Source organism: Microtus pennsylvanicus, chromosome 11 (genome assembly GCF_037038515.1).
Source record: "Microtus pennsylvanicus isolate mMicPen1 chromosome 11, mMicPen1.hap1, whole genome shotgun sequence".
Taxonomy (NCBI): Eukaryota; Metazoa; Chordata; class Mammalia; order Rodentia; family Cricetidae; genus Microtus; species Microtus pennsylvanicus.
In genome coordinates this window covers 41,847,348-41,866,235 of record NC_134589.1, presented here as the reverse complement: position 1 = coordinate 41,866,235, position 18,888 = coordinate 41,847,348, and the positions used below count along the sequence as shown (strand labels likewise).

At 40.2% G+C, this 18,888-nt stretch overlaps 1 protein-coding gene and 1 pseudogene across 6 annotated transcripts in view; both read left to right on the top strand.

Annotated features, from left to right (window-relative positions):
- Positions 1-18,888, top strand: part of Nf1 (neurofibromin 1) — a 262,777-nt gene that overhangs the window by 223,656 nt on the left and 20,233 nt on the right. For 5 of the 6 annotated variants that reach the window (XM_075991443.1, XM_075991442.1, XM_075991444.1 and 2 more), the window contains 10 exons: positions 807-933; positions 2,782-2,913; positions 3,801-3,936; positions 6,543-6,700; positions 12,987-13,109; positions 13,639-13,766; positions 14,096-14,196; positions 16,659-16,801; positions 17,138-17,184; positions 18,446-18,662. In XM_075991443.1, the coding sequence (XP_075847558.1) occupies positions 807-933; positions 2,782-2,913; positions 3,801-3,936; positions 6,543-6,700; positions 12,987-13,109; positions 13,639-13,766; positions 14,096-14,196; positions 16,659-16,801; positions 17,138-17,184; positions 18,446-18,662 (1,312 nt within the window). The remainder of the gene's footprint in view (positions 1-806; positions 934-2,781; positions 2,914-3,800; positions 3,937-6,542; positions 6,701-12,986; positions 13,110-13,638; positions 13,767-14,095; positions 14,197-16,658; positions 16,802-17,137; positions 17,185-18,445; positions 18,663-18,888) is intronic. The other variant, XM_075991447.1, reaches the window with a different exon arrangement.
- Positions 10,275-11,719, top strand: LOC142831888 (keratin, type II cytoskeletal 8 pseudogene; annotated as a pseudogene).

The following is an 18,888-nucleotide window of genomic DNA, read 5'->3' as shown; positions in this document are numbered from 1 at the left end:
AGAGGACAATTTGTGGGAGTCATCTCTCTTACCATGTGGATTCCAAGACTAGAATTCAGGTGATCCGACTTGAGAGGCTAATCTTGACACCAAGGCCCCAAAGTACTAGGAATCAGAGTTAATAAAGATTTATTGAGATCACTAGGATATTCTCCGGGATGGTAGAGTCAGGGTAATAGTGCACACCTCTGGGCCCTGCTACTTGAGAGGCTAAAACAGACATTTTAAACCTACATGGGCAACATAGTGAGTCTCTGTGTGAGTTTGGTAGCAATTAGCTGGGCATTGTGGCTGGTGGCTATAATGTTAGCGCTTGAAAGGTTATAGACAGAAGGTGTTGGCTTTTATGTAACTTTCCTATGCAGCAGGTTCAAGGTCAGCCTGGGATAGATGGGATTTCATTTACCAAAAACAAACAATAGAACAATAGCTCAAAACTGTGTATCATGGGACTGCAGACGCAGCTCAGTGGTAGAGTGTTTGCCTAGCATGCATGCATGAGGCCCTGGGTTCAGTTCCTAGCACACCCAACACACACACAAATTGTGTTGTAAATCAAAGCAATTTGAGTTTTCCACTATCTTATTACTTATCTTTTTGACTATCTTATATTTATAGTACACTAAATGTTCTTATGGGATTTTCTGTTAACTAAAAATTTCTCTGAAAAAGTAAGTTTTTAAATAAAGTGTCTGAGCCAGAAGTATATATAGCTTAGTTGATTTTGGGTTCCAGTACTGAGAAATGAAAAAGGAAACTTTTGTGTAAAGTCCATCAACTACCTATCTGCCAATTGTTTTTAATAGAGTCCAGAAGAAGTATTTATGGCGATCCGGAATCCTCTGGAATGGCACTGCAAGCAAATGGATCACTTTGTTGGACTTAATTTCAACTCTAACTTTAATTTTGCACTAGTTGGACACCTCTTAAAAGGTAAAGAAAGACTCCTTTTGTCGGGACATTTCATGAAATAGTATTGAAAAGCCAGAAATTACTAAAAGGAATTGATTACTTGAGATAAATTAACATAATCTAACCCATATGTTTTACTTTAATCGGAAGCCATATCTACATGAGTTGTTTCAATTAGTATTTAACTAGAATCTAATTTCCATAACAGATTTTAAAAGAGCAAAATAAGTGATAGTAAAATTCATAAGTACTGAGCACTTAATTGCTGTTATTGGTTAGTAATACACTGCATATTCATGTTATTTCATATATGTATGTTACAGAATGTTGTACAGATTTAATCACAAAAGGCTGAAGGATTAGCTCAATTGTAGAACCTTGTTTAAGGTCTTGGGTTCAGTCTCCAGCATTGCCAAGGAGTAAAAGGGATTTCCAGTTAGTGTGCATTAATGTTCAGATATGATCCTAGTTACTCTTCAACTTGTTTCTAGCACGTTCTCTATCAGCACTCTTGTACTATGCTCCCGCTGCTGTGTACTGTGTACCTTAGAGCATCACCATTCTGGTACTGCTCTTCCATATTTCATTGTTTTTATAGTCAACCATCTCCACTAGACTAGAGCTAACTCACTGTCTTACCTAGCTTTAGCTTCTCATTACTGACTTCAGAGCTTCATAACCATATTCTATTAAGGTGGGCAGGTTTTCTTGTTTTGTTTTTTAATTCATTCATTTTTTTACATACCAATCCCAGTTCCCCCTCTGTCAGCGCTTTCCGCTCCCTCCCCATTTCCTCCTACCCCACCTCTGATCCATTCCTTCGAGAAGTTAAGGCCTCCCCTGGGAAGTCAACTAGGACTGTCCTATCCCCTTGTTGAGACAGGCCAAGGCCCCCACCCACACATTCCCAGCCCGACCCATGCCTAGACTGAGCAAGGTATCTCTACATAGAGAATGGGCTCTACAAAGTCAGTTCATGCATTAGAGTTAGATTCTGGTCCCACTGCCCATGGCCCCAAATGCTGCCCAAGCCACACCATTGTCAAGGTGGGCAGTTTTTTATAAAATAAATAAATAAATATATGTATATTAAGCTCAGTGTGGTGGTACACACATTTAATCCTAGCACTTGGGAATCAGAAGCAGGTAGATCTCTGTGAGTTCAAGGCCAGCCTAGTCCAGAGCTACATAGTGAGACTTTGTTTCAAAAATCAAAGAACAAAAGCCCAAACCAAACAAGGAAGAAAATAGAAAAAGAAGAAATAATTTTTAAAGACCCGCTTGTTTTTACTTTATGTGCATGAATGTTTAGAGTATTTTGCCTGTGTGCGTGTATATGTAACACCTGCGAGCTTGTTACCTGAGGTGGCTATAAGACACACTGGATCCCCTGGAACTGGAAGTATAGGTGGCTGTGAGCCACTTTGTGGGGTGCGGGAACCATGCTCTGGTGCTCTGTAAGAGCAACCAGCTCTTAACTGCTGAGCCATTGCTCCAGACCCAAAGAAGAAATACTTTTTAAGTAGTAGAGCCCTAATTTCACATGAAATCTCAAGGGGACCTCTGATGCTTAGTTTTTGTTTGTACTTATTCCTAACCTCTGTGCTTGTTTAGGAAATGAAAATTCAACAATGCCAGCATCTTTCCTAATGCCCTCTCCTTTAGGGTTTCAGGGAGTATCCTCTTGTACACATGTGGGGTACTTACTCTTACGTATAATTAACTCCACATTTTTATGTTCACATTCACAAAGGGCTATTCTTGGATAGCAGGAATTTTCCTTTTCTTATAGTTACTTGTCACAGCAGAAAAGCTCAAACATCTGTTCATGAACTAAGTTAACTTGTTATTTGTTTCTTCTTTTTATAGGGTACAGGCATCCTTCACCTGCCATTGTTGCAAGAACAGTCAGAATTTTGCATACACTGCTAACTCTTGTTAACAAACATAGAAATTGTGACAAATTTGAGGTGAACACACAGAGTGTGGCTTACTTAGCAGGTAAAAGCTCAAAACTGACAAAATTAGTCTACCTCTATTGTTGGCTTAGGATCACCAAGATACCCATGCCTAGCTTCAGGTCTTTGCATTAGTTCGTTGGCTAAATAGAGCATTCACAGTTCAGTTCTTTGATATTTAAAATTGTAATGATTTTGCCAAAATGTTTTTGATCATAAAAGAATTTGCATTGGGATCTGAAATATCCTAAAATTGGATTGCTTCAGCCTATCATCTCAGGCCTTCATAGTCTTCTATTCTGTCCTCTATCTAAATTTCATGAACATCTCCTTTTATAGCCTCTCCAAAAGGACAGGCTATTTCAAGCCAATCTACTTACTGTCTCCTACAGGGCTTTCTGCCTCTTTAATACTCATTCTTTGTGCTCTTTTACCTGGGATGCCTGTCCCATCCCCACCATTTACTAAACTAAATCTGTCTTACCTGATATTTACTGTATTCTGCTCAGACAATGTAGTTTGATGGAAGATGCCTATTTTCACTTTAACAAATTTTCGTTTCCAGTTTTTTGTTTCAAGCATGTAACCTTGAGGAAACCATTTTACATTCCAGAATATTTTTATCAGTGCATTTCAGATACATGCCCTGCCTGCTTTTTGTGATTATTGAAACCAAATAGGCAATCAAGTACCTGAGAAAGTAAGGTGTTTATCAAATTTCTTTGTGTGTTTCATGTTTATGTAGACTATAAACTCTAAAGGATAAGTCTGTTCTGCAGGTATATAGACTTCAATCTCACACTGTCCAAGTCTTTTTATGTGTACATGTAATAGTAATATCCTTTTAAGTTTGCAAGAAATGAACCCTGTTTTAGGTCACATTTGTGTTTTTTACAATTTTTTTAAATCTGCTTTTCCTTTTCCTGTTAGCTCTACTCACAGTGTCCGAAGAGGTTCGAAGTCGGTGTAGCCTCAAGCATAGGAAGTCCCTTCTTCTTACTGATATTTCAATGGAAAATGTTCCTATGGATACATATCCCATTCATCATGGTGACCCTAGCTATAGGTAAGTGGACATGGTATCATAATTATAGTCAGGCTTCAATTTCCCTGTGATAGAAGCTAGCAGCAAAGTAATCCAGCAGCTCAAGATGGTCTAGCAAGTGTAGAAATCAAAGCTTTCTCCTAGAGGAACACTATTTTATATGGGTTGTATTAAAGTCATTCTAGTCTGTTCTGATATTATCATTAGTTCACCTCTTTAAACACAGAACACTTGAATAATGGAAGAAAGACTATCCTGAAAGGTTTGGTTGCAGAAAAGGACCTGGGAGAAAACTAACATGAAATAGAAGCATCGTTGCATGCCTAAAGACTTAAGTGATATGGGGCAGAAGAGCTGACTCAGCGTTTTAAAGCATTTATTTTTGTTTTTGTTTTTTAAGATTTATTTACTATGTATGCAGTGTTCTGACCTTGCAGGTGAAAAGAGGGCACCAGATCTCATTATAGATGGCTGTGAGCCACCCTGTGGTTGAGCCATTGATCTTAACCTTTGAGCCTTCTCTCCAGCCCACTACTTGTATTCTTGCAAAGGACCTGGGTTCAGTTCCCATCACCCATGTGGTTGCTCACAGCCATCTGTACCTGAAGTTCCAGAGACTCTGACACCCTCTTGACCACCATGGGGCACACACATGGCAAATATACATGCATGTAGGCAAAACACTCATACATGTGAAGTAAATAAAATCTTTTTAAAAAAAAGTGATATAAATTGTTAAAAACATTTGCATGCACTGTTTACTAATGTCATTACATTAGAACCTTTCTATGGTGTAGTTTTGTTGTTGTTGCTTTGATACAAGGTCTGACTTTATGTCCCTGGATGGTCTGGAACTCAGTATGTAGAGTAGATGACCTTAAACTCACAGAGATCTGCTTCCACCAAGTTCTGGGGTTAAAGGCCTTTACCACCATACCCAGCTTCTATAATGTAGGTCTATATGAGAGAATCATAAAACTCTGTCTACTATTACATGTGGCTTCATCTAGGATTTTTTTTCCCCAATGTAACTGCTATCTTTGGGGGATTGTTCTATAATATGAATTAAACAAAAATATATTTGTGGTTTGGATACACAGTGTTGAACATAAGAAAATGATCTTTGAGAGATCATGTCATTAAACTTACTAATATCTTTCTTTTTGATTGTAAGAAGACCTCACCAGCCCTTGACAGCAACAGTGTATGCAAGTTTTCCCCATAGACACAGTGTTCTATGTGTCTATTTCTTCAGTTATTCACATGAGTTTATTTTCTTGCTTTAGTTATTGAAAGGAAAAAGTAACTTAGTTGCCTGTATTTTGGGAAAACTTAATTCTCAATCTTAATTTTATTGGTTTTTAAATGATGTAATAATACAAATGCTTATTTAGACTTTATTTTTTCTGATTATAAAATTCAGTGCAAATGGGCAGTGGTGGTACATACCTTTAACCCCAGAAGCAGAAGCAGGTGGTGGATCTCTGTGAATTCGAGGCCAACTTGGTCTACAATGCAAGTTTCAGGACAACCAGGACTGTTACACAGAGAAACCCTGTCTTGAAAAACCAGGGGAAAAAAAAAGAAAAGAAGGAAATTCAATGCAATAAGTTCAAGAGATCTATTATTCAACATAAGTTAATGACAGTGTATTTAACATATATCTGAAAAGTGCTAAGGTAAAGGTAAAAGATGTTAGTGTTCTCACTGCAATGCATGAAAAATATGTAGGGTAATACATGTCCTAAGTTTGCATATTTTAGGCATGCCACATGTGTACATTTTAAAAATCATGTTGCACACTGTAGAAATAATGCAATTTTTATTTGTTAAATTGGAAAATTTGGAGTCATGTGTGGTGGCAAATGCCTGTAGTCCCAATACTTAGGAGATAGAAGTAGGAAGATCAGGAATTCAAGTGAGTTTGAGGCCAGCCTTGGCTACATATGGCCCTGTGTCAAAAACGAAACAGAAGCTGGAGATGTAGCTTGGTTGGTAGAGAAATCTTTTCTAATATGTGTATGGCCCTAAGTTTAATCCCCAGTACTTCAGAAAGCTGACTGTGGTAGCACACACCTGTCAACTCAGCACTTGGGAAGTTTAGTGTCATCCTTGACTTCATAGTGAGTTTCAGGCCAGCCTGGACTACATGAGACCTTATCTCAATCAATCAATAAATATATAAGTAGTTCGGGGTTTAGAACACTTGCCATGCATTTGTGAGGTTCTGGATCCAATCCCTGTACTGCAGGAAAGAAAAAGCAAAATTATGCAGTATAGATCTTCCTATGTAACATTGATACTTCCGGGAGTACATTAGGAGTTGTACCCTAAGAGCCAACTGTAGTGTAGTGGTACATATCTGTAACGCTAGCACTCTGGAAACTAAGGCAGAAGGATTAGAAGTTCAAGACCATCCAACTTGGAATGCATAACAAGTTCGAGCCAGCCTGGGCAACTTAATGGGAACTTAGCAAGTTTGTGTCCTATAGCCCTTTAAAGTGCAGTTTTCAGACTAATTTGTTGCCATCATCAGGAAATAGGATAGCTATTAGGAATGAGTGAACAGTAGTTATATTTGTCATCTTCTTGTTAATTAATTCTTCTAAATTATTTAAATCTCCCAGGACACTAAAGGAGAACCAGCCATGGTCTTCTCCCAAAGGTTCAGAAGGATACCTTGCAGCAACCTACCAATCTGTAGGCCAGACCAGTCCCCGGGCCAGGAAATCCATGAGCTTGGACATGGGGCAGCCTTCTCAAGCCAACACAAAGAAATTGCTTGGTTAGTTTATCTTGATTTCATGTCAAGTTTTACATTATTATTGCTGTGATAAATGGTTAACTACTTTCTCTCTTGGAATTATTTGAAACTATATCATCAACGTTTACTGTTTTGATGTAACAAAAGCTTTTGTGACTTTTTAATTTCATTTATTTACTTTATATGTATGAGTGTTTTGCCTGCATTTGTATAGATGTATACCACATGTGTGCCTGGTGCCTGTGGTTTCCAGAAGGGCATCATATTCCTTGGAACTGAAGTTACAGACATTTGTGAGCTTCCTGTTCTTGCTGGGAACAGAACCTGGATCCCTGGAAGAGTGACATGTGTTTTAATAACCAAGCCATCTCTTCAGCCCTTGTGTGGCTTTTATAAGGGAGTTTGATTTTGATAGATCAGTTCAGCTATATCTTTGAGAATGAAACTTTGGAATGGCTTTTAATTTAATTTGATTTTTAGTTCTATGTTTTTCATTTTCTACTTTTAAGTATTGTGGCCTTTGAGTTTTTGGGCAACAGACAGTATAAGAGTCATTACAGCTGGGCGGTGGTGGCACACGCCTTTAATCCCAGCACTCGGGAGGCAGAGGCAGGCGGATCTCTGTGAGTTCGAGACCAGCCTGGTCTACAAAAGCTAGTTCCGGGACAGGCACCAAAGCTACAGAGAAACCCTGTCTCGAAAAACCAAAAAAAAAAAAAAAAAAAAGTCATTACAGATACCTAGAAGAAAGGGAGCATTGTTGTACTAGGGCTCTATAATGGTAACTTTCCCTAAATTATCATTTTGAAAACAGAATGTATCAACTGAGCTATGAAACCAGTCACCATATTTTCTTTGAAACAAAAAAGATATTTTTCAATTAATAAGGATATTCCTTTTAGAGATACATGTTTGTGGGTACATACACACACATTAGAGGAGAGCCTTGTGTTGTCAGCTCACTCCATCAAACCTTTATATTCTGAGCATTGAACTCAGATTGTCAGGCCCTAAGGCAGGCACCTTTCCACACTGAGCCATCTAGCCAGCCCAAGATGCAATTTTTGACAGTTAATGTTGCTCAGTTCATGAATATTCCTCTGAGAAATAAACCTACAATACTGAGTCCTCTCATTTCTGGTAACTGATAAGTGAATTCCTGAAAGAGACCATCCACTGACCCACAGAGCAAGTGTGAGGTACTGCTTGCCTTTCATTGGCTGCCATTTTCATTGTTACTCGGATATATTGGAATCTGTGATCATTAATGTAAATGTGGATTTCGGTTACCCATGCAAGCGTACTTAGTAACTTCAGATAGTATTGTGAAAATGTTTGTGTTCATAAGGCAATTGGTGAGCAGACAACAAAGTGTAACACGAATAGCCTTTCAGTAAATGTTGAAAGAAGAAATAACAAATGCCAGTCATTGTTACACAGGTCTGTCATCTTCTATTGAGTTCCTTTCTGCTAACCCTTTGTCATCAGTAATGCTGGGACTTTCCCAGCTACTTTGTGTTTTGTAATTATGGACTTTCATATCAAGGAAGTTGTAAGTGAAAATTTAACCTCAGAGAAAATATGGTATTAAATTCCTTCAAACTGTATTCTAGGTAGAAAATATAGGGTCTCTGTTCAACAAAGGGGTTATCCTTTGTTGGCTATGACTTAAAATCAGCTGATGACAACAGTATATGCCAGATAGCATTAAAATGATAGTGTTTTGATGAAGAAACTGAGGATCTTACGAAATTAAGAGGTAATATTTGAGCCGGATCTTAAGATGTGGTACATAGAGCCAGATAGACATAATACGGAAGGGTGTGCATTCAAGAGAAGAAGTGCGATGGTTGAGGAGAGCGGGAGAGCAGATGTGGTAGACCAGATGGAGTGTTACAGGAAAGTCACGTGGGAAATGAGGCTTGAGAAGTCATTGTGGCCATGAAGACTGTCATGGCTGGGCATGGTGGCTCCATTTTAATCCCAGCACTTGGAAGCAAAGGTGCATCTCTCTTAGGCCAGCTTAGTCCATACTGTGAGTTCCAGAACAGCCAAGGCTTTGTAGAGAGATTCTGTCTCAACACAACAGCAAAGACTCTGCCATGATGAGAAATGTATCATATCATACATCCAACAGAGATCTTTTTTTGTTGTTGTTGTTTTGTTTTGTTTTTCAAGACAGGGTTTCTCTGTAGCTTTGGTGCCTGTCCCGGAACTAGCTCTTGTAGACCAGGCTGGCCTCGAACTCCCAGAGATCCGCCTGCCTCTGCCTCCCAAGTGCTGGGATTAAAGGCGTGCGCCACCACTGCCCGGCTCCAACAGAAGTCTTGAATTAAGGAAGGAACAAAATGTGATTTTTATTTTTTGGAACATTTTCCCAATAGCAGTGTGGAGTAAGGGGACCATTTATAAGATTGACTTAGCAATCTAAGAGAAAAAATAAACAGTGCCAGCTCACACTAAGGCAGAACCTCTGGGAAAATAGAATCCAGTGTGAGGTATTTTCACAGGAGAGTGGACAGAAAAGAGTTGATGCCTCACTAATGAATCAGGTGGGAAGAGAGGACTGTAAAGATGCCATAGGTTTCTGGCTTCAGAAGCTGGCAATCAGATATGATCGTGCTGCTTATGATTCTCATGAGGTAGAAGCAGGTGGAGCACAAGAAGAGGCCAGCCTAGATCACATAGCATGTTTCAGGCTAGTCCAGGCTACATAGTGGACCTTGTTGATAAATAAGATAAAAGTTGAATAGCACTTACAGACTAGGCTGGAACTATCGTTTTTCACTATAAGGTATATATATTCAAAGGAGATCAGATCAGCGTGTTGAAACAGCTGCATTCTGTGTGGTTGCAGGACTCACAAAGAGCAAAAAAACCAAAGCAACCTCAGTGTCCATCTGTTAATGAATAGATAAAGCATATTTTTAATTCGGATTTATAAATAATAGCCGTAAAATGGGTAGAATTAGAGATTACTGTGTTAAATAACTCAGGCACAAAACCAAACACTGCATGATGTCACTCAAATGTGAAAGATAAAATGTGGCTCTCATGTTAAGGATAGATTGATGGTCCCCGGAGACTGGTGGGCACTGAGGAGCAGGAGCCCTGCTTTGCTGTTGCACATTGGACAGCCGTGGAGAGCAGCAGTTCGCCATACATTTCAAAGCTGAAAGAAAGGTTTTGTGTGTGTTCTCCTTAAAGAACTGATAGCTGGAAGTGGTAGGGCACACCATTAATTCCAGCAATTGGAAAGCAGTGGCAGAAGGATCTCTATGAGTTTGAAGCCAGCTTGATCTATATAGCATGTTCAAAGACAGCCAGAGCTACATAATAGAGAGATGCTGTCTCAAAAAACAAAAACAAACGATAACTATTTGAAGAGTTAGATAATTGAATTATAGGAAGAGGAGTAGATCACCCAGGAACTAGTACAATTAAAGTAAAAGAAAAGAGAAGGACAAATCAATGGAATGACCACCTTCCTCCAAACACTATAGAGAGCACTAATGGGATAAAGGGTCTTTACTAGGCACTGTCCCATGGCCTAAAACCAGCTGCTACACTTGCTCTCAAACCTCCAGACTTCACCATGTCCATCAGGATGACCCAGAAGTCCTACAAGGTGTCCACCTCCGGTCTCCAGACCTTCAGCACTCATACATGCGTGCACCTGGTGTGCACATCAGCTTTTTCAGCCTTCCCGGGCTGGATAGCAGCAGCTTCTAGGGAAGCCTGGGACCAGCATGGGTCTGGGTGGCTTCAGTAGGGCTAGTGTAGGGGACATCACAGAAGTCATCGTGAATCAGAGCCTGCTGAACCCCTTGAAGCTAGAAGTGGATCCCAACATCCAGGCTGTGCACACTCAGGAGAAGGAGCAGATTAAATCCCTTAACAACGAGTTTGCCTCCTTCATTGACAAGGTGCACTTCTTGGAGCAACTGAACAAGATGCTAGAGACCAAGTGGATGGAGCCTATTGCAGCAGCCGAAGACACTGAGGGGCAACATGAACATGTTTGAGAGCTATATCAATAACCTTCAATGGCAACTGGAAGCCCTGGGCCAGGAGAAGCTGAAGCTGGAGGCAGAGCTTGGCAACATGCAGGACCTGGTAGAGGACTTAAAGAATAAATATAAGGATGAGATCAACAAGCATACAGAGATGGAGAACAAATTTGTCCTCATCAAGAAGGATGTGGATGAAGCATACATGAACAAAGTGAAACAGGAGCCCCACCTGGAAGAGCTGACTGATGAAACAACTTCCTTCAGCAGATCCATGAAGAGGAGATCTGCGAGCTGCAGTCTCAGATCGCAGACACATATGTGGTGCTGTCTATGGACAACACTTTCTTCCTGATCGTGGACAGCATCATTGCTGAAGTCCGTGCTCAGTGTGAGGACATCACCAACTGCAGCCAGGCTGAGGCTGAAAGCATGTATCAGATTAAGTACAAGCAATTACAGACTCTGGCTGGGAAGCATGGGCATGACTTGCGCCACACAAAGACCGAGATCTCTGTGACGAACCACAGCATCAACTGCCTGCAGGTGGAGATTGAAGATCTCAAAGGCCGGAAAGCAACCCTGGAGGTTGCCATCACTGATGCTGAGCTACTTGAGGAGATAGCCATTAAGAATGCCAATGGTCCAGATGGAGGCTGCCCTGAAGCAGGCCAAGCAGGCCATGACCCAGCAGCTGCACAAGTACCAGGAGCTGATGAACATCAAGCTGGCACTTGACATTGAGATCGCCACCTACCACAAGCTACCTGGAGGATGAGAAGAGCAGGCTGGAATCTGGAATGCAGAGCTTTGAGTATCCATACAAAGACCACCAGTGACTACTCAGGAGGGCTCAGCCTATGGAGGACTTACCAGCCCTGGCTTCAGATATGGCATGAGCTCCTTCCAGCCCAACTTCAGCTCTGTTGGGGGCTCCAGCTCTTTTAGTCACACCAAGGCTATGGTTGTGAAGATTGACACCCACGAGGCGAAGCTGGTATCAGAGTCCTCTGATACCCTGTCCAAGTGAAGGACTACTGGAGCTATTGCCAGCCTGTGCTCCTGCAGCTGCCCAGGGCTCACAGAGGAGACAGCTGTATGGCAGAGTGCAGGGAATGAGGGACCCACCAGAGGAACAGCCCAAGCCCTCTGATCAACCTTGGGAGAAATCTTCCATCTGTCATACCCCTCTGGCCCCCGCCTCCTCCCAAACCCAATACAATTGTATTTTCCAAAATAAGGTCTCAGCTGGACCCATCCAAAAAAAAAAAAAGTGTTTCAAAAAAGCAGTTTTCATCCTGGTCAGTACAGGATCCTTAGCAGTGTGATCTCAGGCTGACCTCTTAACCACTCATGGCTTCTTCCATTCACACGAAAGGTAGAGGCTGGACAAGATTCTTCTAGATGCTTTTGGCCTTGTGATTTGTGATTATTTATTACTCTTAGTACATGAAGTCAGAACATTCTAATTATCAAATCACTTGTCTGATTTTGTAATATTGGCTTCACTTCTGGTTTTTAAAGTGAGTTCATTTAAGGTATGCATTACAAACTTTTTCTTTTACTGTGTGTGTATTTCTGAGCGTTAAACCCCTATGCTCACTAGACAAGTACACCACCACTGAGCTACATACTCACCTCCACATTGTTATTTAGAACTGCACCAAGCAAAAAGAGACATTCTCTGAATCTAAAGAGCAAAGATAGATCATAATGTGATATAAATACTTCTCCTTTAAATAAGAGAAGGACATTTAAATACCACTATATGTGATTGAGGAACTCAAGGCCAAGTGTGAGACAGGACAGCTTGCTGCACTTTTGAAATGTCTCCTTATATATCTAATTTTTAGTACTTCTGGGCATACATATCTTGAACGATTAAAGTCAAATTTTAATTTTTACCTGTTATGAAGATTGTTGATCTGTTTTGACGTTTTCTTGACACCAACTTAATCTCATTACCTGAACAGGCTGTTCAGGTTTTTCTACAGTTCCCACAGACCAAAATCTCCTCCTTGTCTTTGTTACCAATACTTACCCTTCTCGATGGAGTCTAGTTTATCCTCAAGATAGTAAATATAATCTCAAGCTTTTTAGACCCGTAAAGACTTTACTCTCCTGGAAAGCTGTGGGCCAGACCCCTTGAAGAGGAAATGGAGAGTGCCGTCTAGACTCCGTTCCAGGGATGTTCCGCTTGCTTCAGGCCCTTCCCTGCAAGCTTACATTATTAGGATATTATTATTTGTAGACACTGCTGTTAATGAACTTTCATCTGTTATAACTTTTATTTATAGGAACAAGAAAAAGTTTTGATCACTTGATATCAGACACAAAGGCTCCTAAAAGACAAGAAATGGAATCAGGGATCACAACACCCCCCAAAATGAGAAGAGTGGCAGAAACTGATTATGAAATGGGTGAGACACAAAGCTGATAAATAATCTAGATCACTGCAGACAGAGAAGACACATTTATTTCCAGCAGTCCTTATGGTCTTTATTGTACGGTATAGAAATGCATACTCTTGTTCCAAAGATAAGCTCTCTATAGCCCTTAAATTGGCAGTAAAAGTAATTGACCAGAGGACTATGTTGAAGGGGCAAAGGCAGAGGGATCACAAATTTGAGATCTGAGCCAGGTGGTGGTGGCACATGCCTTTAATCCTAACATTCAGGAAACAGAGGCAGGTGGATCTCCAGGTTTGAGACAAATCTGATCTAACTGTGAAACCATGCCTCAAAAAAAGGTTACTAGATAGACAGACAGACAGATAGATAATACAGCACTGTCAATCACTAGCTGATAGTTATATTAGTGCATAGTAACTCTGTATGATACTTATATTGATAATTAAGATCTATTTAAAGAACTGTTGAATTTAAGATATAACATTAAAATATGTTGAGTAAAGTGACTGTAGGTACTCTACTTCATGTCCTACTGCAGAAACCCAAAGGATTTCCTCACAGCAGCACCCACATTTACGGAAAGTCTCAGTGTCTGAATCAAATGTTCTGTTGGATGAAGAAGTACTTACTGACCCAAAGATCCAAGCACTGCTTCTTACTGTTCTGGTAAGGAACCCCTCACCTTTGCCTATCTGTTTGTTCATTTACTTATTTTTGTGGCAGGGTCTCACTGTGTAGCCCTGGTTGTCCTAGAACTCACTGTGCAGACCAGTCTGGCCTTGAACTCACAGAGATCCATCTACTTCTGCCTCCTGAGTACTGGGATTAAAGACATGTGCCACCTCTACTCCTGGCAGAACTTTCTCTTTTTGAGGGTTTCCCTGCTCAAATTCTTAGCAGCCCCTTAAATATTACAAATATGAAAGGAAGATGTTTTTACTTCACCAAAATATAAAGATTCAGTCATAACATGTTTACTCTTTGCATCTTGGCAGGCTACACTGGTAAAATATACTACAGATGAATTTGATCAACGAATTCTTTATGAATACCTAGCAGAAGCCAGTGTTGTGTTTCCCAAAGTGTTCCCTGTTGTGTAAGTATCTCCTCTTGTTTGTCCTTAGCCTCTGGGTCTGTCTTTGTGTCGGTTGCTCTAAAAAGGTACAGGAAGTGTATTTCAGTGATAGCTACTACCTGAGTGGGGAATGGAGCTAGTGTTTTTAACCAGATAGAGAAATGGCTAGTGATTTTAAGGCTTGGGACTACAGCTCGGTAGAACACATGCTTAGCATGCACAAGGGCCCAAGGTTGATCCCCAGCCCCCAAAACAAAAACCGTAGCTGTGGGGCTGAAGAGATAGCTCAGCAGTTAGGAGCATGTACTGGTTTTGCAGAGGACCTGAGTTCCATTCCCAGCGCATCCTTTTCTGACCTCGGAGGACACTGAACACATATTCACATTTACCCACACACAAACAGACATGCAAACACATGATTGAAAAGAAAAATCTTAAAACCTGTAATTTAATAGTGACTACAGCTATATTTTTTTCTCCCTAATCTTACTGATTACTTTAGTGGGTTATCTTAATGAGTATTGTACAGTTTTCACAGGAGCAAACTGATAGATTGCTATGTTTAAACCAGCCTGCTTAGTTTTCTTTGTGTAATGGTGAGGGGGGGATGCCCAAATCTTTTCTTTTAAATATTTGACTTATTTTAGTGCACACGTGCATATGTACTATGGTATACATGTGGAGGTGAGTCAATACTCTTCTTCCACATGTTTGCTCCTGGAGATGAAACTCGGGTCATCAGACTTGACAACTGTCACCTTATCCACTGAGCCATCTTGCTAGCCCTTTGTTTTCTTTTTCGTAGGATTTCTGTATTTATTCACAGCTGAGTGAAAACAGAATTGACCTCTTATCTAGGAGGTTGGTTTTACTCTCAACACTTGAACTTCAAAGTATTTGCTCTCATTTGATTTCTGTTGCTGTGATAAAAACACTGACCAAAATAGCTTGGGGGAAAGGACTAGAGAGCTAGCTCCACAGTTGAAAGCATGTCTGCTTTTCCAGAGAATGACTCCCAACACCCATATGGTATTTCACAACTGTCTGTAATTCTAGGTACAGGGAATTTGATACCCACTTCTGGCCTCTGTGTTCACCAGGCTCTCATGTGGTACACAGACATACATGTAGACAAAATTCTCATACACATAAAACAAATTTTAAAAAAAGAAAAGAATAGCAACTTGGTAAGGGAAGGTATTATTTCATCTTACGAGTTAGAATCCAATCATTGAGGGAAGCCAGGGCAGGAACTAGAGCAGAGACCATGGAAGAATGCTGCCTACTGGCTTGTTCAGTTACCTTTCTCATACATCCCAGGCCCACCAGCCCAGGGCTGGCACAGTCCACAGTGGACTGGGACCTCTACATCAGTTAGAAATCGAGAAAACGTTACACAGACCATTCTGATAGGAACAGTTCTTCAGTTGAGAGTCCTTCTTCCTGGGTATGTCAGCTGACAACTCTTACAGAAAGTTGTTGGCAAATTTAAAAAACTGTAAAAGGGCATTTGTGTGGAATGCAGAGCAATAGAGTTCAAGGTGAAGGATGGACATAGGGCATAGGTCTGGCTAAAGCCTTTGTGTATGCCATTGTTAAATATTGAGTTTATATCCCTTTGTTGGGAAATTTTTAATTGGTAATGAGGTTACTATGGAAATATACTCTGGCTATTATGTTGAGAATGAGTTGGAAGAAACAGTATGTTGATTCAGAAAGATTGTAATAAGGATACTATTCCAGGAGGCCAGTATCTGGAGTATAAGGAGAGGTAGAATTGAAAGCACATTTAGGAGGAAAGAATTCTAGAGGTTGTCCATGCAGGTCCCTAAGGAGTACTGCTAGATGGATGGTTTGCATGTTAAAATGGATGGTAGTGGTTTCGTTGCTGAGATAAAAATCTTGGGAGAATCCGATACCCATGAAGGGGAAGTAGAATGAACCTGGTGTTGGACATTTTTAAACAGTTATGTCAAACAACTGAAGATACTGTAAGCACACTTTAGCTTATAAACCTGAGTACATCAGTGTAGCTTATTGAACATCCAGCATTTGTTGTTTAATCTCATTTTAAAGTTTCTGAATTTCACATATCTGGATGTTACTTTTTAAATAGATTTTTATTAGTAGATTGCACCTGATTTGGAAATGATTTCTTTGTAAGGTTCCACATTCTACCCCTTCCAAACTAATTGTGCTTTCCTTAGCAAAATTCAGTCTGATTTGGCACTAATTAGTATTAAAATTTGAGTTTATCCCTCGAAGCGTATACAAGCAGACAGCAGAGGACATAGAGGGTCCAGAGTGTGTTAAAACGAAAGGCAGTCCACTCACACACACTCATTCACTAGATGGCTTAAAAAAGCACCAGAAAGTTAACAGCGCTTGTCTTCAGTTTTGCCACATTGTTCTAAGGAATATATATTATGCTTTCCAGTAAATCTTTTTATTTAATGTTCCTCTGTTTACTTTTTTTTTTTTAGGCACAATTTGTTGGACTCTAAGATCAATACCCTCTTGTCATTGTGCCAAGATCCAAATTTGTTAAATCCAATCCATGGAATTGTGCAGAGTGTGGTGTATCATGAGGAATCCCCTCCACAGTACCAAACATCTTACCTGCAAAGTAACTAAGTATACCAGGAGAGGACCTGATAGCCTGCAGCTGTGGCACTGTTGTACAAGCACTGATGTAGAATTCTCTAGAAGTGATAGGCTCCTTCCTACTTCTCTCCCTCCCTTCATGTCATTTTCTGACTCTAAGTTATATGTTCAGTAAGATAACTGCTTGACCACTTTATTAAAATGCTAAGCCTATTTTAAGAACATTTTAGTCATCTTTGACACTCATTTTAAAATGTCTTAAATATATGCATAGATTCTGTCGGCTATACAAGCTTAATTTCCATTACTATCTAAAGCTGCCTTGCTTGTTGTAAGAGTAGCATTTGATGTTTTACAGGTTTTGGTTTCAATGGCTTATGGCGGTTTGCAGGACCCTTTTCAAAGGTAAGAAAAAAGACTTTTCTCTAATTTTGATAAGCCAGAGTCTTTAGCTATATTTGTGAGCTTGTTTCAGAGCACACACTATCCTCAAACCAAAGTACCATCTCAAACACAATGTTTTAGAAAGATTTTTCCAAAAGAGGCAATACCTTTAATATGTTTATCTATTAATTTTTATTTTAAAGTATTGAATTCAGGCTTGACTTCTCAGAAGGGTGTGATAAAGCCTCTATGAAACTTTCTGCTTGTAGACCAGTGGTTCTTAGCCTGTGGGTCATGACTCCTTTGGGGCGACATAATCAGATATTCACATTACGATTCATAACAGTAACAAAATTATAGTTATGAAGTAGCAACGAAATAAGTTTATGTTTAGGGATGACCACAACATGAGGAACTGTATTAAAGGGTCGCAGCATCAGATTGAGAACCACTGCTGGACCTCTACATGTGCCAGCAACTCACACACCTGTCTGGTGACTAGCAAAGAGCATGATGCCTGTTAAAATCTACCTCAGGGGCACATTTTTACATCCAACTATTATATTGAGTTTGTTCTTCACTGTTCATTTTCTTTGACTAGCATTTGTTGGTGTACTGCATGAATTTGTGTTTATTATTTTTTTGTAGGTGGTCTCTTTTAAAATAATTGAAGTTCCTTGAAGGCAGGGCTTCTGCCCCCCCCCCCCCACACACAGTATCCTAGATACTGGGGTGTTAAATCTTGATGAGCTATCTTTATCTCATTCCAGTTTTAAGGGTTAGATTTAGTTTATTTGTAATAACTGTTGATATGCATAGGTTGTCATTAAAAAGATGGGCCTGAAGTCACAGAAGTGTGTTATGCAGAAGTTTTTAACAGGTGGATGGTTGTTATCTGCTGAGCCCCTCTGTGTCTCTGGGGGCATCTGAGTAGCAGCTGGCCTGATGGTGCTCTGCCCACTTTCTCTTCTTTGGGAAACTGGCTAGACATCATTGCTGAGGACTACATTGTCTGTGGATTCAAACCCTCTGTCTGGGCATGGCTTTCAGAAATTGCAGGTTCATCTGGAAGCTTTTAGGGGAAGCTAAATAAAATTTCAAGCTTTAAATTCCATGGTTGTCTCTAAATACTACTCCAGTCCCCCTTTTTAATGGTCTAGAATATAAACAAAGGAAGAAAGCAAAGCAGTCAACCAAGCCCCAGATATCAGTTAACCTTTCTTGGCTTCAGAGGGAATTTTTTTAAAATGGAGCTAAAATAATGTCCTATTTTCCATTACAGCAAACACAAATCCCAGACTATGCTGAGCTTATTGTTAAGTTTCTTGATGCCTTGATTGACACGTACTTGCCTGGAATTGATGAAGAAGCCAGTGAGGAGTCCCTCCTGACACCCACATCTCCTTACCCTCCTGCACTGCAGAGCCAGCTTAGTATCACTGCCAACCTTAACCTCTCTAATTCCATGACCTCACTTGCAACTTCCCAGCATTCCCCAGGTCAGTAAATGTGATCTTTCTGTGACTTTGAGCAATGACGCTAAGATACCAACATTAGGAACTCCCTTGTGGTCAGATTATAGCAGATTTTGCTCCTTCTCCTCATGAGGTTCACTTTACATTTCTTTACTATGTAACTGACCTTTGTTACTCTTCAGAGCTGTCTGCTTGCCAACAAGTTGGATAAAAGAGAGGGAAATACGGAGTGATATTTAGTATCCACATA